General features: G+C 46.8%; 1 protein-coding gene across 1 annotated transcript; it reads right to left on the bottom strand.

The window, feature by feature from the left end:
* Nucleotides 1-10,120: 10,120 nt before the first annotated feature.
* SCP2D1 (SCP2 sterol binding domain containing 1) lies at nucleotides 10,121-10,594 on the bottom strand. Its single transcript, XM_089777184.1, has one exon. The coding sequence runs from the start codon at nucleotides 10,592-10,594 to the stop codon at nucleotides 10,121-10,123; it is 474 nt and encodes a 157-aa protein (XP_089633310.1).
* Nucleotides 10,595-25,787: the final 15,193 nt, after the last annotated feature.

The following is a 25,787-nucleotide window of genomic DNA, read 5'->3' as shown; positions in this document are numbered from 1 at the left end:
GGAACTTTCGAAAGAAGGCGTTCTTCCTCGTGAAATGAGGTTTACCGCCATCGAAAGAAAAGCCGCGTTCTTTCGAAATAATTTCGAAAGAACGCGGCTTGAGTCTGGATGCAGGGGAAGTTTTTTCGGGAAAAGGCTACTTTTCCCGAAAAAACCCCTGAGTCTGGACACGGCCAAGGAGAGGCCATGAGGCAGCCCATGAAGAAGAGGAGAGGCCATGGGGAAGCCGATGGCAACTTGGCTGTCTAGCCAAGTCACCTTCTTTAGTCCTACTCTTCCAGGGTCCCAGCTGTCCCAAACTAAAAGTCCAAAAAGTCTTCAGCAGAAACAAATATCTTTCTGCCCTCCTGGGGTTCTTCTTCAGCCAGCGCTCAGTTCTACCGGCTGCCCCTGTCCAAGGCTCAACAATCCTTACAATGGATGTGTACCCCCTTTCTTGGGGCCAGTAGAGGAACTCAGTCCCACCCGCAGCTCTGCTTTCTGGCCCCAAACCCTGTAACCAATAGCTAGACGTGCTCCTTTCTCTTTGCTGCAGATTTCCTTGGGCTCATTCCTGCCTCTCTTGGCAAGTCCCCCCTCCCGCAGTGTCTGCCAGATCTTTCCCCAGTTAGTCAGCATCTCTGCCAGGCCTCCCTGCTTGGAGACTCTTGCTTCCACATTTTCTTCCCTGCAGCTTCCTTTCCCCACAGGAACCTTCTTGCTCCTGTCAGAGTTACAGCGAGAGAAGGGCTGCAGCTTCTTTGATACAGGAATCACCTGATTCCTCACAGGTAGGGCCCATCCTGCAATGAGGGTTGGCTTAGTCCCAGATTCTCAACCCAGAGGGCAAGCCGCCCTGGTACAATTTGTCTAGGATTATTTTTTGCTGTGGGGTGGCTACCATTTACCATCTAATTAACTGGTAAGGGGACTGGAACTTATTAAATGTGCATTTTTATTGTTCTGTAATCCAAACAAACAAACAAACAAACAGAGACCACTAAACACAGGGCAGCAGCCCAGAAAAAGGCTGACCCAGTTGGCAAAGGAAACAAATCTGTTTGAATCGCCCCCCAATTACCAAGATGAATCAAAACCAACACACACACACACACACACACACACACACACAAAGCTAGTTATGCTGAAATATAACACAACAGGCCTATACGCAGGGGACTCTGATGAAAACACTACAAGAAGCTGTAGCAGAAACATTTACAAGAGAAACCCTGGCATATTTACATTCAGTTATGGACACCTTACTTTCTTTAAATGTCTCTAGACTACATGCATATTGATAAGTAATTAGTAGGAGTACTGCACATTCTAATGGACTTATTAGGGCATACGCTTTCATGAGATACAACTCACTTTCTCAGATGCGTGGAAGTGACTTGTATCTCACGGAAGCTTATGCCCTAATACATATGTTAGTCTTTAAAGTGCTACTGGACTCCTTGTTGTTTTTGCTGAACTAGACTAACATGAAGCCATATTCTGATGGGATACCTTTAAAACATTTGTAAGCTTCAAATTCATCTGGCCAACATCTTATTGTATATACAATGAGGAGTCCTGTGGTGCCTTATAGACTAACAGATTTATTGGAGCATAAGCTTTCATGGGCAAAGACCCACATGCATCTGACCAAGTGGGTCTTTGCCCACAAAAGCTTAGGTTGCAATAAATCTGTTAGTCTATAAGGTGCCACAGGACTTCTTGTTGTTTATGCAGACAGGGCTACCCTTCTTATATCTCCTTGTATGTGTGTGACAAGTCTGGAATATCTGAAAATACTCAGAAGTTAATTTGCATGTTTTTAAATACAGGTTGGACCTCCCTGGTCCGACACCCTCAGGACCTGAGCTGTCCTAAACCAGGGAGTTTGCCAGACCAGAGAAGATCAGGCCTCTGGGGTCTCCAAGGACCCCCCTCCTGGCTGCTAGCCCCAGCCAGTGCACTGCCCCCAGCCCACTGGCAGGGATCCAATCCTGGCCATCCAGCCTGCTCCAGCTGCCGGCCCGCTGACCAGGCTCCCTGCCCCTAGGCCACTGGCCTTGCAAACTGCTGGCAGCCATATTGGCTCAGCTTATAGCTGTTGGCAATTTCTGGGGCTGCGGCTGTCTGGTCCCACAACATCCGTGGTCGGTGTTGTTGGACCAGAGTCCCAGACTAGAGAAGTTCAACCTCTATTTGTTATATTGTGTACTTCAACTCATTGTATTGGTTAGAGAAAATGCATCATCAACCACGAGCCCTGAATGAGAAGGGGAGCTGCGCCTTTAAGAAAAGAGCAAAACCCTCAGCAGTTGTTTGTTTGTGGGTTTATTTTGTTTTGTTTTTTCTCTCCTCAACCCTGGCACTCAGAGCAGTTTGTGGGACTGGCAGTTTTGTCTGCAGGGCATGAAGAGCAGAGCATGAGAGATCCACTTTGTATTAGCAGTGTCTGGAAAGTCCCATCTCTGTACACTCCCCGTTAGGACTTGAGTTAATAAACAGAACCATCCAGAAAACAAGCCTCTTGCTTGTCCTTCTCTCCTTCAGCAGTGCTCTAGTTTTTCTTGAGATTTTTAAAACTTCTCCTGAATGATTAAAAAAGCCACTGTCTGGGTCACACACGTCAAAAATATACAGCAGCTCTGGCATTTATTTTAACTCTGAGCTCAACCAGCACAAGTTTTCTCTGTTTTACATTTAGTTCACAGTTCAGAAATTATACTGGGCATTGGTTTGCTTGAGTGATATATTCTGGTACAAAGTCTCAGAGGGGAGCCGTGTTAGTCTGTAACTTTAAAAACAACAAGCAGTCCTGTGGCACCTCACAGCCGAATCTGAAAAGTGTTCTTATCTGCTGGCTTCTTGTAATATCTCATGAGGCTGTCATTCACAGATATACGTACATTAGAAATTCATTGAGATCTCATTTGAATATTCATCATTCCACTTGCCAACGGATGCATCTGAGGTTGTCTCGGTGCATTTCCCAAAACTGCATTCATATAATGTCGGAATCGATAAACACCAACAGAAGTGGCTAGTTACGATATCAAACTTTTACCACAGCATATGACTTGACGAGGGCCTTACCAAAGACATCAACCTAATCATGTCTGTAAGACTCAGGAGTCATATGTGGCAGCTTCTTCTGTGAAGCTGTGCAGGCCCCTCTTGTCAAAGCAGGATTTGGATTTTGCTATTGAAAAGCAGAAACATTCAGCTCCTTGCTGTGTCTGTACTGACAGAGTTCTCTGCCCAATCCAGACAAACCCAGTGATGTTACATGTACAGCACACAGCTCAGAAATCATCGTGCGAAGTCACCTTTTTCTAAAGCTTCTGACGTGTTGGGTAAGGAAGGTGGAGGCCCACATAATACCTTGCCTCTAGACGTCACAGATTCCCAGATGTTGGGTGGTATGCTGCCACCACCTATGTGCAAAACCACTTTTTCTGAACCCAGGAAGATGCACTTGGGAACTTCTTCCTATGGGGTACCCAAGTATTTTACCATCTCTCAGTGGAGAGCTTGAAAATAACATGTAATTTCTAATAGCTGGCCTCTCAGTCTCGGGCTCCTAGACACAGACCTTCCTGCTTTGGAGGTGTTACCGTTTTGCCTTAACCCACCCCGAGCTTGGGTGGGGAGCCGTCCTGCGATTACAGTTTTCCCCCAACTCTAAAGGGGCTATTCCCAGCTTCCGTATATATAAATCAACTGCGTTCGAACTCGTTCACCTCCTCCGTCCCAGGAAGGGGACTCGGGCCCTCCCTCGCTCCGAGTCCCAACCCAGGGCCCTAAGACAGGGACACTTGTCCCTGCTCCAGTGAAGGGGGTCAGAACCCCTAAACCCTCCACTCACGGGGTCCACAACCCTGCCCTGGGCCACTTCTTCCCGGGTGGTATCATACTCCCCAGTGCGGGGATAGACTTATGGTTGGCCGACTCCTTCAGGGTGCCAAGGGCCGTCCACACTCACCGCTGCCTTCCCCCCTTCGCTCCAGCCCCAGGCCCTTTTGAAAGGGCCATGGTTCGGCGTTCCTGGCTGGCCCCGCCTCCCCGTGCGCCCCCCCGCCCTTCTGGGATTCCCGCGTGATGTCACTCATGACGTCCTCCCTGTGCGCCGGCCCGGCCTGATACCCTGCCGCCGTGGTGGCCCCGGATGCAACCGGTGCGTCTCCGGACTCCTTGGGGGCCGGTCTGTCGCTGCCCGCCTGCCCGGCGTCCGCCTTAGTGCGGGGCAGCATGGCAAAGCCAGCTGCCCCGTCATAGGAGGACACAGGAATCAGATTAGAACCTTAAAAAGGGTGATTTTATTAACAAAACAAAAAAAGCATACTTGGTAAAGCATACATAGTTGCCAGGTGTTACAGAGCAACTGAGGAAACAGATTAGAACACAGAGAATGGTAAGAAAATAACTTGATCATGTCTAACTAAAAACATTCCCTATCTACTCACATATTCGTAGTTCCCAGGTTTAATCCTTTATTAGGCATGAGTATCTCTGCCTGGTCCAATTATCTCTCCCCCCCCCCCCCCCCCAGCTCCAGGCTTGAATTCACACAAAAAACTGCACCAGGCAAATTCACTTTCCCTTAAAATCTCAACACTTTCTGCCCATTGGGCCTCCTGCCAACACTTCCTGGATACCCATTGTTCTGGATTTAACCCTTTAGTTACTGAATGCTGTGATATTTTAAAAAAAGTAGTATCCCTCCCATCCATCACAGTCACACTCCCTGCATGACCTTGGTCAAGACATTTAACCTCTCCCTGCCTCCGTTCCCCAATCTGTAAAATGGGGCTATTAATCCTTCCTTTGTCTTGTCTCTTTAGACTGTACGTTTTCTGGTACAGAGACAGTCTCTTTTTGTGCGTATATACTGCGCTTGCCATGATGGGGCCCTAATTTCAGCCGGGGCCTCTATACACTATTGTGCAGGAGAAATGACTTCAGAGAATGATCAAGTAATTGCATGATGGAAAAGGAGAGAAGCACTAGACTGCTCACTTGAGGCCGGATCCTTGCACTAGACTCAACAGGCATTATGTCATTGACTTCACTCAGACTTTAGGATCTTATTCTTGTACTCCTGATGAACCATGAGGTGTTCTCTCTAGTCCTTGCTTCTTGCAACGGCTTTTCTCCCCTCTCCTCCCAGAGGCTGGGTCCTAGGTTCTTGTTTGTGGTGTTTGGTATCTCCCCTCGTGACTCCTTGCCGTACCTGGGACACAAGGGGTTCTGTCTACTGAGAAGATTGACTCATGCTGCCATGGCTAGCAGGACACTGCTGTCCGGATTCCAACTCACCCAGCAGGGCTTAGTCTATTGGAAGAGCTTTGCGGCCGAAGGAGAATTCAGGGTTGTAAACACTCCAATAGTATTTCCCAGAAATGAAATGGCAACTAGTCAATGTTCCAAAGCATCAATGAATCAAAGCATCAGTGCATCCAGTTTGCCAGACTGGTCCATATCACCTCCTGCTTAACAGTTTGAGCTTCATTCCCATTAATGAAGGAGTGTGAAAAGTGGATCAGAGCCAGGTGGCTCTGGTCCTCCGGATGATCTGGTGGTCCCTTCAAGCCATTAACTCATAAGAATGGCCATACCGGGTCAGACCAAAAGATATTTTGGCCTTGGAAAGGGTTCAGAAAAGGGCAACTAAAATGATTAGGGGTTTGGAACGGGTCCCATATGAGGAGAAGTTAAAGCGACTGGGACTTTTCAGTTTAGAAAAGAGGAGACTGAGGGGGGATATGATAGAGGTATATAACATCATGAGTGATGTGGAGAGGGCCGATAAAGAAAAGTTATTTATTAATTCCCTAAATAGAAGAACTAGAGGACACCAAATGAAATTAATGGGTAGCAGGTTTAAAGCTAATAAAAGAAAGTTCTTCTTCACACAGCGCGTAGTCAACCTGTGGAACTCCTTGCCAGAGGAGGCTGTGAAGGCTAGGGCTATAATAGAGTTTAAAGAGAAGCTAGATAATTTCATGGAGGTTAGGTCCATAAAAGGCTATTAGCCAGGGGATAAAATGGCCTCTGTTTGTCAGAGGCTGAAGAGGGATGGCAGGAGACAAATCGCTTGATCACTGTCTTCGGTCCACCCTCTCTGGGGCACCTGGTGCTGGCCACTGTTGGCAGACAGGATACTGGGCTAGATGGACCTTTGGTCTGACTCAGTACGGCCGTTCTTATGTTCTTATGACCAATGGTACATCTAGTCCAGTATCCTGTCTCTAAGGGTATGTCTACACTACCCCGCTAGTTCGAACTAGCGGGGTAATGTAGGCATACCGCACTTGCGAATGAAGCCCGGGATTTGAATTTCCCGGGATTCATTTGCATAAGCCGGCCAGCGCCATTTTTAAATGCCGGCTTGTTCGAATCCTGTGCCGCGCGGCTACACGCGGCACGGGCTAGATAGTTCGAACTAGCAAGCTATTCCGAACTATCTGTACACCTCCACGTGGAACGAGGTGTACAGATAGTTCGGAATGGCTTGCTAGTTCGAACTATCTAGCCCGTGCCGCGTGTAGCCACACGGCACGGGGTTCTAACAAGCCGGCATTTAAAAATGGCGCCGGCCGGCTTATGCAAATGAAGCCCGGGAAATTCAAATCCCGGGCTTCATTTGCAAGTGCGGTATGCCTACATTACCACCCTAGTTCGAACTAGGGTGGTAGTGTAGACATACCCTAAGAGTGGCCAATGCCAGATCTTCAGAGGGAATGAACCAAATAGCAGTTTCAAGTGATTCATCCCTTATCATCCATTCCCAGCTTCTGGAAGTTGGAGGTTTAGGGACATTCATCAGACCATAGGGTTAAATCCCTGCCCATCCTGGCAAATAGCCATTGATGGACCTTTCTTCCAAGAACTTAGCTGATTCTTCTTTTTACCCATTTATACTTTGCAACATCCCATGACATACATGTTTAGTGAGTAGTGTAAAGGTTCAATGTAACACCCAAAAGTCACTGGGTAAAAATTTCAAAAGTGCCTATGTGACTTGGGACCCGACATACCATTTTCAAACATGATTTTGACACTTTGGGACAGATTTTCAAAGGCATTTAGATGCTTAGAGCTACAGCTAGGCATCTACTGCTATTTTCAAAACCCCATAAATAGGTTACCCATCTAACTCCCTTTGGAAATCCTTTTGAAAAATTCCACCGGTCACCTATCTCTAAGCACATAAATACCTTTGAAAATCTGGCCCTTAGGCACTTTTTAATATTGTTACCTAAACTATCCAACACTCAAAGCTCTACTGAACTTGCATGGAACTCTTACAAGTGCAGGAAATTCCATGGCATTTTTATTGCTCCCAGTTTGTGCTCAAATTGGACACTGGAACTGGAAACACCACAAATGAGACTTTGGAGCACTTGGACTTTCTAGCAGCATCTCGAAATGCATAAATGTGAAAGCATGAAAAATGATGAGGTGGGTGGGGAAGGGTACTGCACTCACCCACCTCAAACATACAGTTTGTCTTAGGTTTGGGGTGAATAGTCCATTCTTTAGAACAAAGCAAGTCTCCTCCATACTTCCTCTCTTGCAGTGAACTAATGATCTGTGATATCAAGGCCAGTGTAAAGATGTGACCATCACACCAACCTGTGCAGGATTCATCCTCTAGCAAAGTTTCCAAGAGTAATAGCATGGAATGGCAGAGTCTAAGCTTTTTACAAAGGCCAAGAGCTTCGTGACTCTGAAGTGGGTATCATAGCTAGAAGCAGACTCATCTTCCCAAACTGGGACAAATGTGAGAACAAGGAGTATGTAGGAGAAATGTATGTTTTGATTTAGGTTAGCCAGGACTAATAGGGAAGGTGACCAGAAACTCCAGAAGGACCTGAAACCAAGTCTACACTAAGGGAGAAAGTCAACTAAAGGTACGCAACTCCAGCTATGTGATCAGCGTAGCTTGAGTTAATCTACCTTAGGTTGAGTTTCCATGGTGTCACCACTGGGGGAGGATGATGGGAGAAACTCACCTGTGGACTTCCCTTACTCCTCATGACCTGGTGGGGTACTGAAATTGATGGGGGTGCCATCAGAAGTCGATTTAGCAGGTCCTTACTAGACCTGCTAAATGGAACCTGGGGTGATCAATCTCTGCAGAGTCAACCTCCTGGTAAGTCAAGCCTTAGCTAATAGGGCAACACCTTAAAAGATGGAATTTAGTAAGAACATTCACCTGAGCAGCAAAGGCTACCTCAGCCTCTAGGGAGTTTCAATAGATCAGGAGTTTAGGTTCAGCTATCTAAGGACTAGATTGTCACGACCTTACTCCTCTTCAGTCTGACTTACTTCTCCCCATGTGGACAAGGAACGGTGACTTGGTGTGGCAATTATTCCTTGCTTTTCCTCTGGGGCAACCACCCACAGTTACAGCAAAGCCCTGACCACCAAGAGCACTGTCCAATCTGGATCTGAAGATCCCCCAAAATTCACTTTCAACTGGTTGTAACTTCTTGGGATAAGGATCTAGGGCCAGGTCCTCAAGGATATTTAGAGACCTAAGTTAAGAGCCTAAATATCTGTGAGTATCTAGATAAAGCATCATTATTGGAAAACAGAGCAAAAACAATGCGAGGTTGCATTGAGACGGGATGTAGACTAACATAGTAATGGCCACATCGAGCTGGGTAGAAATTTTTCATCAAAATATTTTATTCAGTGAAACATGCAAGAAAAAGGTGATACTATGAAGAGAAAAAAAATAAAGGATTTTTATTTAAAGGTCTGGTTAACCCATGGAACTCCCTGCTGCAGGAGAATAGTAAAACAGGTAATTTAGTAATTTTCAACAAAGGGTTATATGTGATCGGAATAGCATCTACATTTGCACTAGTTAACATAAAACTACATGGGCTGTCTCTCCTTATGCTTCACATAAGACTAGGTTCACAGACTTGATCAGAGGTCAGGAATGGGTCAGTGTCAGAAAAAGAGCCCTGGCCTTTTCAGTTATGGCAGTTCCTCCATAAAAGCATCAAGCAAGGCAGCCAATTGGCCTTTTGAGCTCCCCACTATTATGGGACATCCTTCTTTTGGGGTGTTCTATTGCATAATTTCCAGAACTCTGGAGAAGTCACAGCATTTGTTGGCTTCTCCAACTAATGCTGGACATGCCTTAATGAAATGCTCCAGGAGGAATAACTCCATGTTTAGAGATTGTTCCATTCTACCACTTCCCCATAATTTTACTATATACCGGTACCTGTCTCCCCCACCTGCCTCCACAAATCCCATGTTGTAGTGACCTCCCTCTAGTTAAAAGTCCTGGCCATAACTCCCTCTTGAGCATGTCTCACTGGGCCATATTTATCTCCAGTGTTGAGTGGAGTTACACGAGCGTTGAATCTGGCTCTCTGACTCACCACTACTTCCCTATTTGGCCATGGAGGAACACTGGAGGTTCAAAGCCTTTTCCAGCCATGGGATGACTGCGGCGTTCCCCTACCCCCCGTCATCTTAGGAAGCTCAGGATGTGATCCTTGTTCTCCTGAATTTCGGAGTAGAAGACACATACGTTCCTGAGGCCAGGTGGAAGGTCGAATCAAGATACGCAACATCGGCTACGTTAATTATGTAGCTGAAGTTGACATACCTTGTTTCAAGTTTTCTCACTGTCCTCACAGCAGGAGGCCAATGGGAGAAAACGCTCCCATAGGCTTCCCTTACTCCTCGCAGAAACAGATGTACTGGCCACCGACAGGAGCGCTCTCTGCGTTTGATTTAGCAAGTCTTAACTAGACTCACTAAATCGAACTCCGGAAGATCCATCGTGGCAACATTGATCTTCCAGTTCATGAAAACATGGCCTGAGACTGGAATGTAAAGTACTGTACACATTCTATATGCTTGATGTGGCTAAGCAAATACACAACGAAAGCTTCCATTGATAGACACAGTGCATTATGCGATTAACACCCAGTTTACTGGAACAATAATAAATAATTAAGCAAACTAGCTGTAAAGTGACTCCAAACTTGCATAGTATAGAATTTGCATTAAAATAGGATGTACTTTGCTCTTTTCCATCTCCATTGTGAGCAACTTGGCGGTATGACAAAAGGAAGTCCGTCTTGGCTGTTCCACCAGTCAGGCACAGTGCATCTCAGAGTTTAGCATGATCTTTAAGAATCATTTCCAGCTTCTTCCCCAACATGATGTTGCCCCTTACCTTCACCCTGCCAAAAAAGAATGCCCTTTGGGGCTTAATTTTGCCCAGGACCAACTCCATGAAGTCATGATCAGAAAGGGTGAAGATCGTGTCCACAGGACATCGGGAAGCTCCTTTGTAGATCTCTCCAGAGCTGGTCTTTAAGTCAAGAGTCCACTGCCCCACCATCTTCCCGTCTCTAGTGATGTTCCACTGAAATACGGCATTCACTTTCTTGACCAGCTGGCTTCCCATTTCCTTGATGCGGCGACCGATATCCTCAAATATAAAGTCACTTTGGAGACTGGTGGCTGCCCTGGAAGGTTTAGTAGAAGTGGCTGTCAGAGCCACATAGGACCCTGAACCAGTGGCTTGTTCTGCTTCTTTGCTCTTGGTCGGAAGGTAAATTTTCGTTCTTTGCTTCCACATCTTGCTTTGCAGATGTTCTGCAGGCTTCAGTGTGACCTCACACTACCAGCAATGAAATCGTTCTCTGATTGGCCTGTCTGCGGATAATTGTACAGTACTTTTTTATGTCACTGTGGTTCCTTCATCAGACTTGCCTTCTGCTGGGGTATGAAAGGTTTTATTTACATTTTTTTAAACCATGCGAAATCATTGTTGGGCAGTGGCATTGTGACCTCAGAGGTAATCCAGCCAATTAGCGTAAAGTGTTAGTTCATTTGCATACTGTAATTCAAGAGTCCAATACTTTACAGTGTTAAAATTTGGGGGCATTGCATTTAAGATTACATTTCATTTTACTTAGCAGCTACGATTATAACACAGTTGTGAATGAAGACAGGGGATTTTTGTTGGTGCTTGGCTAGCAATGGGATTTTTGTTATATACTTAATACAGGAATACTGCATGTGTAGCTGCAGTCTATAGGCAGAGCCCTGTGCTTCGGAGAACCCCACGGGGATGTGGAAGTGCAGGGCTAAGGGCAGCCCACAGGATTAGTGTACAACCTGGCCCAGCCCCTCTGCTCTGCCACCTCCCAGCATCGCTCAGGGAAGGGAGCTTGAGGGAAAAGGTGGAGTGAGGGCAGGGAGGGGCAGGACAGGGCAAGGCCGGACACTTGAGCAAGGGGTGCAGAGGGGCAGAGGAGGGGGCTGGAAGAGTTAGGGACAGGGGCAGGGCCTGGGACAGGAGGGGGGGTTGTCCCTGCCCATGCAGCCCCCTAGAGATGGTCCTGTCTATAGGCTCCACACAATCTTTCTACATCACAGGCTACAGTGGCATAGACAGGATAATGCCGCCAGACAGCCTCCCGAGTCATGTTGTGGGTTGTTGTTGTTCATATTTTAAACACGCCTTGTCTCTAGCAAATGTGTAAAATCCAGGCCAGGCAAACTGGGAGCCAGGCTGTGGCATCTGGAGCTTTGAGATAGCGAGTTTGTGTGGTTACGGCGCCTTTGACATTTGGCTCATTCAGGACTGGCAGGTCTCAGACAACCAGTCTGAAAGCAGCTATTGCAGCTGGGCTTCTTGGAGGCTGGATCCACGCATGAAGAAACAGTGACTCTTGTGGGTAGGTAATGCCCCCCCGTCTGGCTGGACTAACAGGTTTGATTCTTATTTCCTCTGATCCGGTTAAAGTTACTGTAGTTAGTGAAGCAAAGTATAATTGGGTTAGTAAACTCTGGGCCACGTTTCAAGGAGCTATTGACAGTCACATGCTTAGCCATTTTCATCACTGGCCAAGTCAATTAATTGGCGGGGGAGAGACCCCTCCAAAATCTGGCGCCTCCTTTTCCCAAAATCAGATCTTTTTGTGGTGTGGGAAGAGTTGGGGGAAACCCAGGCCTGCCCATTACTCTGATTCCAACCCAGGGACCCTAAGGCAGCGGCAACTGCTCAGGTTTTTTTCTCTAGCCCCAAGACAGCAGCCTTTTCCCCTGGGCCACATCCCCAAATGCTCCCCCAGCACCTTCTTCCTGGTACCTGTATGAATCTTTTCTCTCTCAGCTACACACTTCCTCCTCTCAGTCCGTCCCTCTTCTCCTTCCCCCTTTTTTACCTGGGGAACACCTTTTAAAGCAACTTGACAGGCTTTAATTGGCTGCAGGTGTCTGATTAGCCTGCTCCTTCAGGCCAGCGATTAACTAGCCTCAGGTGTCTGCCTGCCTTAATTATGTGGCAGCCGACTCTGGGAGTTTATTCAGGAGAAGAGAAAACTATTTAACCATCTCCCCGCATGCCTGGCCTCCATTAGAGTGTGGCAGCCAGCTGGCCTGGGTCTGTCACAATACACAGGCCTTAGTGTTTAGCTATGCTTCAAGGCACCATGTTTAGCCAAAGTTGCACAGCGAAAGGAACTAGGGAAGTGATCGGTTCTGCGGAGAAGCTAGCTGGAGAAGCTGGAAAGGAAAACGCAGACGCTGTCTGAGTTTCTTTAGCAAGTGATTCTCTGGCTGTGCTCTAATGATCTGAGGGACTGTGACTATCACTCCGATCAGCTTTTTCGCCTAATGCTGCACTGGATTCTCATCCTGACGTGAAGCCATGGGTGGCTGACACTGCTGGCTCACTTGGATGCTGCTTTGACTGGCTGATTATGTCCAGGGAGACTCCCTTGTAGAGTAACTTTCCATCTGCAGAGTAAAACTTTATTTCTTTGAGCAGACTTTCCCCAGCATTGTGTTCTCTGGGCATTATTATTCTTAGAAGAAGCTGGCTTTGGCTAGGCAGAAACATGGATGGATTGTACAGTTAGGGACATTCCAAACAAGTGTTCTCATATTTACCTATGGCACTCATTTTCCATTCTCCAGGCTAGACACTCTCCCTACACATATACCCAAATATTATGCAAATGTCCTTGCCTAATGTTCCTTGACATATAGTTTCCTGTCCCTTTCCTAGTTCACATTTCCTTGTGAGGAGAAAGGCGTGTGTAGTTTCAAATATCTTAATGGTTCCAGAACCTTGTAAAAGAGGCCTCAGCATAGCTAAGATCATGTCTTCACTATGCGGAATATCAACACTGCCATGATTGATCTTCCGGAGTTTGATTTAGCGGGTCTAGTAAAGACTCACTTAATCAAACTCAGAGGGAGACCCCATCAGCAGCCAGTATTCCTGCCCCTCGCGAGGAGTAAGGGAAACCTACAGGAGTGTTTGCTCACCTCAATCTCTCGCTGTAGAGACCGTGCAAAAACTCAAATTAAGGTACGTTGAGTGCAACTACCTAATTAATGTAGCTGGAGTTGTGTATCTTAATTCAACATTTCTGTGTAGTAAAGACCTAGTCTAAGACTCAGGCCCTGTGTGTACAAAGAGGGGTAACAGTCAGTCCACATGGGCCAAAGATTTCCTGTGATGATCTTACCCAGATGAACTGACCAACTCTACTGAAGCACTGGCTGCTTCCAGTGCTGTTCCATGCTGTTATCTTGCTATCCCTGCCTCTATTACCCTGAGCGAAGGCTGGGCAGATAAAGGATCATGAACTGTCTGTGGGTATATTTCCCCTGCGAGAAAAAAATACAACCCCCACAGCAACCAACTAACTGGTCTCAGAGCCTAGGCAAGTAACTCGGGCTTGCGGGGCTTGTGCTATGGGGCTAAAAATAGCAATGTAGACATCTGGGCCCGGGCTGTTGTTATGCTGAGAGATGCTAATGGCAAACATGTGTGGGGAGGGGGTAGTCAGCGATCCAAAGGCAATCATAGACCTCATAAAGGAAGGCCAACAATTAGGTTGCACCATACTGCAGTGTGGATAAGCATGCTAATGGGAAAGGGGCCATGACAGCCTAGCAACCTCTTCCCGCCTCCTTTTCGGAATGAACGCCTCTGCTGATCGTCTCTGTGGTTGGCTAATTAGGGCTACGTGGAGTCCCTGCTCTATGAGCTTTGATTTGCTCACTGACTCTTTTGGAATTTAGGCTTGGGGGCCTCATCTTGCCTGTGAAGGCCGCCTGGATTCCGTTGTCCTGCCTATATTTGCATTATTTCTTATTGACTGACTCCTGCACACCCTCCCAAGCCCTTGCAGCAGCTTTTGGCAAGATCTGCAGCTAATTTTTACATCATGGCCACCCTACCTAATGTAGTCCCCTTTCTAAAGGTGCCTCTGCTTATTTTCTGGGAAGACCCTGTGTGCTGCAATCTAGCCCCACAGACTACAATTCCCATGAGCCCTGGAGGAAAACAGGAAGGAAGTGACTTTTGTTTGGGAGATCTGAGGCTCTCCGCGTGTGTGGAGGAAGACTCGGCAGCCTATAGACTCTTCCTTTTGTTTTTTGGAACAAAAGGGAGCCAGGCTGCTGTGAAGGAGCTTTTATCCAGTTCAGGAGCTGTTATGTTGCAGTTACAGACTGGACAGGAGCCTTTGGAACTGGGATCTAGCAGGCTGCTTCTGGTTGCCCTAGAGGGGAGGCCCTTTGGCTGTACTGGTGGCTAGAAGCTATTCTGCATCCAGCACACAGAAGGAGACTGAGAGTAACTGGGCATCTTTGGGAAAATGCTGCCTGGGACAGACCTCAGAGATACAGACTAACTCTGGGTTCAAAGAGAGGCAGAGAGGCCAACCCAGTGAACCAGAGCTGCTGCATAGCTTGGACCCACATACACACGACCTACAGAGAATCTCTATTACAGCTGCACTTCTTCAAGCGCGCCCACGCAAGCAAGAGTCTGGGACTCTGAGTCCAGGGAGGTGCACACTCTGGGGTGGGATAAATATTGGCAGTACAAATGGCAGCTAGATAAGTTCCTTTTATTTCTGCGTACTTTGTTAATTGATGTTATTCACTGTTAATTTGTTAAATCCTGTTTCTTTAAGTTAAGTAAAGGTTGTTCATTCTAATGCAAACTATTAGATGTCTATTATTTATGATTTGTAATTGTTGTTCTGGAGTTAGATCCAGTTTATTGCTGGAATAAGTTTATTCCTGGAGGTTCCCAAGGCACACCAGTAAGTGTGTACAGGGCCAGCCAGGTGGCGACACCTCCATTGTACATTCTTTATGAGCAAGGGACAGCAGCAAGAGGGTGGATAGGGTTTCCCCAACGAAACATCACCACTGGGGTACTCAGGATCTCCTTTTATGTCAAGACCATCCGGTGCCCAGGCACACCTGTGAGTGTAACCTGCTCCCGAGTAACCCGGGGAGGAAAAAGGGGGTTACGCTAGCTTTAAAAAAAGGTCACTATGGCCTTCGCTTTTAGGCCCACATTAACACCAAAATCCCATTGATTTCAATGGAAGCCAAGCATTGTTGGGGCTTTCGTTCATGTATGAAACATTTCTCAAGGTGAGATGGCTCGTAAAGAGAGGTGGGACCCAGCCTCACCTATGCCAGGCATAGACTGCTGCCCTAGGAAAAGGAAGCGAGTCCAGTGGTCATGTAATAACAGGAGCATGCGAGTCAGAACTGGGCCTGGTGGGAGCTCCAAAGGACAGACTGAAGCTAGAGAGAGATACGTGTCGGGAATAAGGAAATAGAGCTGCTAGGACAATGATGGGCAATCTAGGCTAGTGAGTGGGCCACATGAGTGGCCTCTATCTCAGGGGGCCCCAAGATTGTTGTAACCAAGATGGTCTCCCAGGATGGGGTAGTTTTGCTCACTGCGCTTGTTCACCGAGAATTTGCAGGGTGTGCCGACTGAACCGTAGTAGAGCTGTGATTAGATGAAAGAAAGCATGCACGGCTCTTACAGTGTTGTGTGCAATCAGCACACACCTCCCTTCATGTGCCCTGGATTTACGGGAGTGTCACTTTAGTAACACCAATAGGGCAAAAAGGACATGGACAGAAACCAGCGAAATCTGGCAACCCTGCACATGGGCAACAATAAACAAAATGTCTCATGGGCCACACATAGAACCCCGATGGGCCACATGCAGCCTCCAAGCCCCAGGTCGTCCATCATGGTGCTAGGAGATTTTTCACTAGAACAGCTGAAGAACTATAGGAAAATGCTGATGTGATTCAACTGAAATGTTTTACAGGAGTTCATTGAGTCAGAGAATCGTAATTAGGGTTGGAAGAGACCTCTGGAGGTCATCTACTCTATTGCAATGTTTTGTTTTGACTTTTATGCTACTGTGTTACAAATTAGAACACCCTTGTTGAAGTGAAGTATTTCGCTGAAGTTGAAACGACATTTTTTGGACTATTTTTAGTTTGCAAAAAGCAACAACTAAGACTTCAACATTTTGTCCTCATCAGGATCGGGATGAAATACTTTGAAATACTGTTTTCTGTAAGGGGCAAATCCTGCATTTTTAGCCAGCTGTACCAGCAAGCATCTATTTGATTTATGTCGAACTGTTCTCACCCGGTGAAAATCAAATTTGACCCTAAAGAAAAGGAACTAAAATCTTGGTGCTGATGGCAGTGGTATTTGACACTTTTCCCTTACACAATCTGACTCTGTTTAAAAGGCATTTTTAAATAAGAACATCTACTGCAAGGGTTGGATTAAATAGCTCAAGGGGGGACAAGAACTTAGGCCCTGTTTCTGCAAACACTTGTTGTTGTGCTTCATGCCACACGTCTGAGTAACCCTATTGACATCAATGGGACCACACATGGTGCTTGATGCGAAGCATGTGCGGGAGAAAGCATTGTGGTGTAGCTGTTGTTCCCTCAGCATGGGGTCTCTGGAGCGCTGCGCTCACCAGATGACTTGGAACAGTCCCATGTAGGAAACCCAGGTTATAAATGCCATGGATTTTCTTGGAACAATGGTCTTTTGTTGACATTTTGAAATTTTGCTGAAGTAAAATTGGCCCGTTCTGGAGCTAGCTAAAGATCAGGCCAAACTCAGACAGAAACCATTGGTCAAAATCTGAATCTTTGAGAAATCTCATTGAACAATCCACATGGGAAATATTTCAACCAGCTCTAGCCCTAGGAACCATTGCAGGCGGCTAAGACAGCGGCTAAGGCTCTGCACAGGGTAGGCCCCATGGGGCACTCTGCCGAAGAAATCTGTGAGCTCCTGCTCAACCCTTTGTGGCTCTAGTAGTGGCTAAACAGTCCTAGGTCTCCTGGGTTCTTCTCCAAAAGCCAGAGGCCCACCATTCCACTAGACTTCAACTCAGGGCCCGTGCTTGGAACAGCCAGAACCAGCCCTTCACTCTTCCCTGAGCTACTTCCTACCTGAAGTTTTCAACAGCCTCCTGCCATGTTTCTATCTCTTTAAGGGGCCTTGTCTCTCACTAGTCTTCTGGAGGTATCCTCTCCCTGCAGTTTCTCTGGCAGCCATCTTCTCAGGAGTCTTTCCTCTACCTGAAGGTCTTAACATTTGGCATGTCTGGCAGCTTCCCTGCCTAATGAACTACCTCCCAAGCTCAGGGTATGTCTACACTAGCCCCCTAGTTCGAACTAGGGAGGCTAATGTAGGCATTTGAAGTTGCAAATGAAGCCGGGGATTTAAATATCCCGGGCTTCATTTGCATCTTCCCGGGCGCCGCCATTTTTAAATGTCCCTTAGTCCGAACTCTGTGCCCACGGCTACACGCGGCACGGAGTAGGTAGTTCGAATTAGGATCTGGAACGAGGTGTACCGGTAGTTCGAATTAGAGATCCTAATTCGAACTACCTACTCCGTGCCACGTGTAGCTGCAGGCACGGAGTTTGGACTAAGGGATATTTAAAAATAGTGATGACTGGGAAGATGCAAATGAAGCCTGGGATATTTAAATCCCGGGCTTCATTTGCAACTTCAAATGCCTACATTAGCCTCCCTAGTTCGAACTAGGGGGCTAGTGTAGATATACCCTGAGGGTATGTCTACACTACCCTCCTAGTTCGAACTAGGAGGGTAATGTAGGCATACCGCACTTGCAAATGAAGCCCGGGAGTTGAATTTCCCGGGCTTCATTTGCATAAGCGGGGCGCCGCCATTTTTAAAACCCCGCTCGTTCGAACCCCGTGCAGCGCGGCTACACGGGGCACGAACTAGGTAGTTTGAACTAGGCTTCCTAGTTCGAACTACCATTACTCCTCGTGGAATGAGGAGTAACGGTAGTTTGAACTAGGAAGCCTAGTTCGATCTACCTAGTTTGTGCCCCGTGTAGCCGCGCTGCATGGGGTTCGAACGAGCGGGGTTTTAAAAATGGCGGCGCCCCGCTTATGCAAATGAAGCCCGGGAAATTCAAATCCCAGGCTTCATTTGCAAGTGCGGTATGCCTATATTACCCTGCTAGTTCGAACTAGCGGGGTAGTGTAGACATACCCTCAGTGAGTTAACTACTCTCAGGTGGACCTGAGTGGCTTCATTTCCCCTTGTATAGCCTGTCAGATGTAGCTGGTCCACTGAGACCTTAGCTACCCTCTGATACACTCCAACAACCGGCAGTGAGCGTGCTCCTCCCAGAGCAACCCAGACACCCTGCCGCTGCGATTCACCCATCACCAATGCTCCAAATGACAGAGAACCTTCCCTCTGGCTGGCGGTAGCTCTGTGGACTGAGAAAAGAGCACCATGTATTATACTGCTCTCTGGTCAACTATTCTTGCTAAGCAGATTCATATCTGAGCCTGATTTCTTATTGTGTAATGCTTTGTTTGCAATGTTCTAGCCTGTTTTCCTTGGATATCTTCGTTGAGGGAGAGCTGGTCAAAAGATCTCTGACAGAGCAGTTTTTCCTCCAAAAATACCATTTCATCAAAATCAAAACGTTCCCCTGGGAGCACGTTGCTTTCGATGAAATTTTGTTTTGAAACTCTCCGAAAGAAGTGGGAAGAGGTCAAACCATTCTGACCCATGTCGGAATGGACCATTTTGCTTTTTCTTTCAAAGCGACATTGTTTGGAAATACGATCGTACGATATAAAAGTCAAAACATTTCAATTGGATCAAAACAAAATGTTTCAACTGACCCCAAACTTTTGTTGTTGTTGTTCCATTTGGGAACAAACACAGATTTTGAAATGTTGGCAACTCCAGCTCTTGAGCAGCTCCAGTTTTGGAATTGCGTTTTGTTGGTTCATTTTGAACTTTTTAAATTGTCTCCTTCTGCTCAGAATTTCTCAGTCTCTTTACCTCTCCCCACAGCCTTCGTTTTGTTTACATAAGTCCTAGTGCCGTGCAAACCCTTCTTGTGTTCACTGTACATTTTTAGCCTCGCCATATTGTTCTTTTAACAAAAGTAGGCTGTGGCCACCTGTGGGGTGTAATACATGCAGCAGTGAAAGGCTGTTGGAGGAGGAAGGCCAGGGACACCACACTGCTAAAAAAAAGCCACCCAGACATTGTTTGGTGTGTAGAGAACTGGGCCAGGTATAGGCCCCAAGGTTCTGACATGTAGCCAGTGCCTCCCTGCCTGCACAGCTGTTCCCACCTGTGCTGGTGGGGCACACGGCATCTGTTCCAGTCTATACTCCACTGGTCATCCAGAACAGCTTCAAATCAGGTGAGGGCAACGTTGGTTTCCAGTCAGCCTCAGGCCCCCCTCCTAGGGCCTGTGCCACTTGGTTTTTCCATCCAGGGTTTAGTGGTTGTGGTCTAAAACATTGGGGCCAGATTGTAAGCTGGTGTAAATCTGCATCGCTCCTTTGACTCCAAAGCCCTTCTGCTGATTTACAGACATCTGATATTTCTGATTTACACCCACTGAGCATTGGGCCCCCCTCTTTCTGCCCTAACGGAGCAGAGGAGAACTGTTATGAGTGGAGGTGAGGACCGGGCGAGGCACTTAGTCCCAAGAGCGGCTGGGAAACACTTGCTAGGAAACTAGCTAAGCAGTTGGCTGGGATTGCAACAGGGCCCAGCGTTCTAACAGTGAGCAGCCAAACAAGTATGCAGGGATTAGCTAGCCAATGAAGCTCTATGAAAAAACCAGTCAAGGAATAGGAGCTGCAGGAATCAGAGAATAAACACATGGAACATTCCTTGGCATGTCCATTCCAAACAGCCGTAAGTCCCGAACGCACATCCCGCCCTTCAGTTTGGCTTCTGAACTGGCGCTGTCTCCCTGGTTTCAGCAAATCATCCCTCCGAAGCAAAACCCATAAGCATGTGCTGAGCTTCAGGCAGAGGCTTAAGATAAGGTGTGAGCATGTGGTTAAAGTTAAGGCAGTGCTTCAATGCTTTACGGAAATCAGGGCCTTCTACTGGTACTCGGAAGAGGCTTCCATTATGGAAGGAATGGAACTATGAGCTCTTCCTCTCAATTTCTGAGCAACCCTTGGGAAATCGCTCAGAGCATTTCCTCTCCATAGTCATGGATGGAAACAGAAGCCAGCAAATGAATGAGCAGTTCTTTAACAATCCAGTTGTCAGTCTACCTCGCATCTTCACCATGGGCAGCAGATAAAGGCCCAGCTGGGGAAGGCAAGCCCCGCCTCTTCTTCCCAAAGCCACACCTCTTCCCGAGACCACGCCCTTTCAACAACCTCCCTCCGACCGGCCAAGCCCTCAAGCTCAATCCTTCCTGGCCACCCAGAGGGCCGAAGCTGCTGTGCCAGGTCCCAGCCCTCCCCGGCAGCCAGGCAGTATAGGCATTTTTGGGAAGGCAATGCCTTCCTTTGCCTACATTATCCACCGCTCATGACCTTCCCTGAACCTAGAGTTGACATCAGGAGGAAGATTAAAGCCTCCCATCCAAATGATGCCACTTGCTTTTCTTGCGTTTGGGTATCCTGAGTAAATCTCCGTCGCTCAGCCTTCCCCCGGGGTAAATGTTTCCATTTGGGGTTGTGAATAGTCCGGTCATTGTTGATCCTTAGCACATGTTGGTGTTGCTTTGATCCATGCTTCGGGCTTGAAGAAGGGATGTCCTTCCTTCTGATGTTCCCCCTCCTTTGTCCCCATTACACTCCTCAGAAATGAGGCAGAAGGGTGGAAATATAAATAAGAATTTACCTCTGGATTCCTTCATGCTGCCACAGGGAAACAAAAACGGTTACATCTACGACTCACCTGTCTTCGCTCATCCCTTGACCAATGCTAACCTCGCGGCCATATGGAATTCAAATCCTAAATTTGATCCTTTGGAGTCAAAATCAGACCCGCTCGCTTTTCCGATGGCATTCTGAGCCATGCGTTCTAATGGGAGAGGATAAAAAGGAAAAGTTCAGGGAGAAGACAGAGGTTGTCAGAGGCAAAATGACAGCACCAAAATCTGTGACAGAGCTATCTGAAAAGGAGACTGCAAATGTAGCTGCCATGTATTGCAAACTAATGAAAATGGAAATGCCATTAAATGAAATCCCTTGAGATCCTGGAGTGTGCTTGAAGATTTAGAATGTGAAGAACTCTTTAACTATTTTTTAATTCTTATGTAGAAATTCATCTTCCATCCACTACCTTCATAGTATTTTAAGCACTCTTCTGAAAGCTGCTCATTCTAAATGTGCTTTGTCCCTGCCTATCTTCATTAAACCAGTTATAGCCAAGTATGATAGCAAGCAGATTATGAATATGATGGCGCATGGATGATTATGGGTAACTTCTTAATAAAAGATGTCATATTGCTCCAGATTATATTAATTATTATTATTGTTAGTTTTTTGTGAAACTCTTTGATTATTGTGATGATTCTGATATTTTTATGGCGGGGGGAAATAGACAGGAGGGGACTTTTCTTGTGTTCTTTACCAAGAAGGAAAGGATTAATTTATTTTCTTGAAACAAATCAAACAGTGCAGTAACTAGGGGGAAGTCGCTAAGCACAAATGAACCATCAGGAATTCACAGCAGCAAAGGAGAAGGAACTTCATCACCTCTAGGCAGGAAAACAAGTCTGCGGAAAGTCTTCCCGGGGGCGGGGAGGCAAAGACTAGATTTAAGTGGGTTCAAGAGGCCCAGCAAAATGAGAACTCTATCAAATGGGCAGGCTAGTACACAGGAGGAGTCTCTCTCACTGGATCCAAGAACTGACATGAGACTGTGCCCAAAAGGGAGAATCCACAGTTGGAAGGACTTTGACACATACCAGGTGGAAGACGGATGACGCTAGGTCAGGCAAATCCCTGCTCTGGAGAAAGAGCAGGATGGGCGCCTGCCCTGAGAAGGCCACTAGCTGGAGGTCTGAGTGGGGGCCAGGAAGGGGTCAGAGGTGCAGTTATGCTGGAGGGCTCACAAACTGATCACGCATGAACATTCCCCCTAACAATGTATCCCTTGTGTACCATGAGGCTGGGTAGGATGTTGCAAGATTCCCAGCACTGGCCTAACACCGCTCCCATTGGAGCCAATGGGATTTTCACCACTGACTTTAATGAGAGCTGAGTTAGACCAAGCGATTGTTTTTGAAAAACCCAGTCCCTGGGCTTTGCACTTCTTCCCACCCGTACTGCTATGCGAAGGGATTTCCTCCTTTTTGTTGTGTCTGGAAATGAGTCTCATCAAGATGCTGTTCAGTTTTTCTATTAGCATGGGGAATGACTTTGCAATCAGGGGAGCAAATCTACCGAAAATAGCAGAGACACTGTCAACAAGACGTTAGGAATGCTGTTAGCAGTAACAACATTGTAAAGAAAGACTATCACCACCCACGACATCCCTCCAGGTGCTAGCTAATCAAACAGGTCCTGCATAAACACACCTCTCCGGAGGAGCGGATCTAAACAACTTACAAACTCTCTCTAAGTTGGAACATACCCAAGCCAAAGAAATCAGATTCCCCTATGGTAGGAATGGCACATGACAGAAAAGGCAAAGGGGGTGTTGAGAATAGGGATGTTACCTTTCGATTAATCAGCTAATCGAATAGTTGATGGAATTTCCCATGGGGGGGAGGGAAACCATCCTTTAAGATAGAGGCAGCAAGGGGGAGACGGAACTAGTCGAATTCCTACTTGACTACCCCATAAGCATTTGCTTATCGGACTTGACTAGTCGCTTACATCCCTAGTTGAGGACTGGGATCGATAATGTTCAAATCAGGCATTTCCAACCATGAAAGGGCCTGTTAGAAAACTGTGTAATGAATGGTGTCAGTCAGAAATACATGTTAACTAATATTAGAGAAATGAAGCGTTTATGCATACTGTCAGGGCTGTTCCCCACTCCGGCACTCCAAGCGCAGAAGATGGGGGCCCGCAAGTGACCTTAAACACCTCTATAGGCTCTACTTACAAAAACTCCCCAGAGTCACAGTTTTACTGACTTTGGGGGGTAGCTGCCACCACCAAGTGAAACAAAAGAGAAAAAAAACACCTTTCTTCTTGAACCCAGGAAGAAAGCACTTGGACTTCCTTCCCCAAGGATACTCCAAACTCCTCTACCACAAGAGAGCTTGAAAAAAAGAAACAAAACAATCTCTCTCATAGCAGACCTCTCAGGCTAGGCAGACACACACACAGACCTCCTCTTTCTTTCCAGGACACAAGAATCAAATCATTGTCTTAAAAAAAAGTGATTTTATTAACAAAACAAAGTTATGCTTGGCTGCTAAGCGTGACAGAGCAACTGAGTAAAATAAATGAAAACACAGAGAACATCTCTGGATATGCTCTTAGACAGTGAATGGGGGAGGGAAGGCATAGATTCACACAGAGAAGTTTAACCAAACTACCAAAACAAAGAAAAATGACCCGATTGCAGCTAAATACACATTTCCCCTTTATTTACTCATGATCCCTTCCTGGTTCAGTCCACTGCCGTGCCTCAAATTGGAGGCGTGGTAGTCCTGCCTGGGTTTAAATCATGCTGTTTTTTTCACCTCCTGGCTTAACTCTCCCACAAAGAAAACAGGCAAAGTATCTTATACAATTCAAATTTCAGCACTGTATCCCATTGGTTCTCCTGGCCCCCTGCTAGCAACCTTAGTTTAACCCTTTAATCACCAGGTGCTGGCCAGTACCCTCTTGTCCATCACACATACGGAAAAAGAAAATATAAAGGAATTTTTGCTTTTGTATGTGGTTTTGCTAATGCAGCATTTTGGAACACCGTTGAAACAGCTTCAGGGTTGTGTGAAACCTGGTTTGTGTCTCTTCCTTGGTAAAGCCTTTGTCTGTGTAAATAGCAGGGTGAAACAGAACGTTGTGTTAATGTCAGGTGCCGCCCTCTCCCAGACAAGCCAACAAGCAAAAAAAACCCAAAGCTGCAAAAACAGACCAGCAAGCTAAAACAACCTGATGGAGCCAGTGGGATTAACAGCCAAAACCAGGAAGTAGAAGTAGCCAAATGTAAGTTTGAGCAGCGTAAGCCAAAATGTGTTCCCTGTTGTGATTTGTGTCTAATACGTTTTAGCCAAGGGGTTTAGAATGGATAGGTACTTAGATGAGGTAGCTGAGTAATAGAATCTGCATCAAGTTACAGAACAGGTTATAAAGGATAGCAGCTGAAAACAAGAGAGTGGAGAAGACACAGGGCAGAACATAGCAGGAGTAGAGATCTAGGGGAAAAACATCACCCTGTCCCCAAAAGAGGGAACTTGGTCAGTGACTCCTCTTCCCTGATCTGTTTTTGCATGTATAAGTAACTCCTACATGATAACTGCATGGTCTTAAAATATACAGGTTGGACCTGGCCCGGCACCCTTGGGACCTGACTGGTCTCGGATGGGGAATTTTGCTGGAACAGGGGGGTCATCTCTAGCCCCCCTTCTGCCAGCTCCACAACCTGCACTGCCACCCCATTGGCTCCCGCAGGGATCCCAACTGGGTTACGTGCCGGACCACGGATGTTGCTGAACCAGAGAGTCCCAGTTCACAGAGGTGCAACTTGTAGAAAGTAAAGGCTACAAGAAACAGTTGAAACCTACATTAGAGTGGATCCCGGCTGTCGCCCAACAGCCCATATTGCTTCTTTTAAAAAAAATCAAATTTAGAAGACAAGAAATGCCTGTCGTTCAACTGGGCTAGGAGCAGAGGTCAAGAACAGGCATCATGGGTTGTAAATCCCTTGATCTTCTCCCACTGCTAAGTAGGATGGAGATTTTGGGGAGGGCAGGGGTCCAAGTATGGAGAAGGATGACTGGCGTAACCTATGTCCCTACAAGGGAAATCTCTCTTTTGGAGACCTAGAGCAAAGCAGGGCCATTGGTGCTGATGCACAATTAGCATCCCACACTGCAAGTGGGCATGGTAGTTTGGGGCATGGTCCATAGGCTCTCAGGAGCTGGACTGATAGACTCCATCGAGGGCAAGTAGTCAGGGCAGCTGCAAAAGGACACGGGACCTGTGCTGACCCAAGGAGCAGAAAGTCAGCAGGTTTCTCCAAACAAAAGTATTTTGCAGCAGTTCGGATGACAGTTAACGTTCCACCAGGGGAGCACCAGCAGTGTGAGAGACAGAAAGGGGAAATGGGGAGGGAAAACCAATCCTTCCCTTTTACTTGCCTACCTCACATGCTATTTGATGCTAGCCAAGCTGCCTTAACCCATCTGGTTCATCAGCCCTTTCCTCATTTCTGTGGGATGACAAGGAAAGAAGCATCGATCTTTTGCTCTTCTCCATTTTGTATTTTTCTTGCTTTCACATCCTGGCTGCTGACGAGCTAATTGAGTGATTGCACTACCCAGACACTGCCTGGGTTCCCATGGGAGATTTCTGCAAGCAAGAGGAGAGAAGATATTACTGCAGGGCTTTTGAGTCCGCAGATTGTACAGTGCTGATGAACAGAGAGTAAATGGGACTCGAGTGGGCTCACCCTAAGCGTGTGGAACGGGGAGTGCTTCCCACTGCGTTTCTGACCCGTTTAGATTCCA

This window comes from Pelodiscus sinensis, chromosome 3, assembly GCF_052426305.1.
Source record: "Pelodiscus sinensis isolate ZL-2025 chromosome 3, ASM5242630v1, whole genome shotgun sequence".
NCBI lineage: Eukaryota > Metazoa > Chordata > Testudines > Trionychidae > Pelodiscus > Pelodiscus sinensis.
Note: the sequence above shows the minus strand (reverse complement) of the source record. Positions and strands in the feature narration are given on the sequence as shown.

Excerpts from the sequence above, each read along its gene's own strand:
- SCP2D1 (XM_089777184.1), bottom strand. The coding sequence starts at position 10,594 with ATGTGGAAGCAAAGAACGAAAATTTACCTTCCGACCAAGAGCAAAGAA.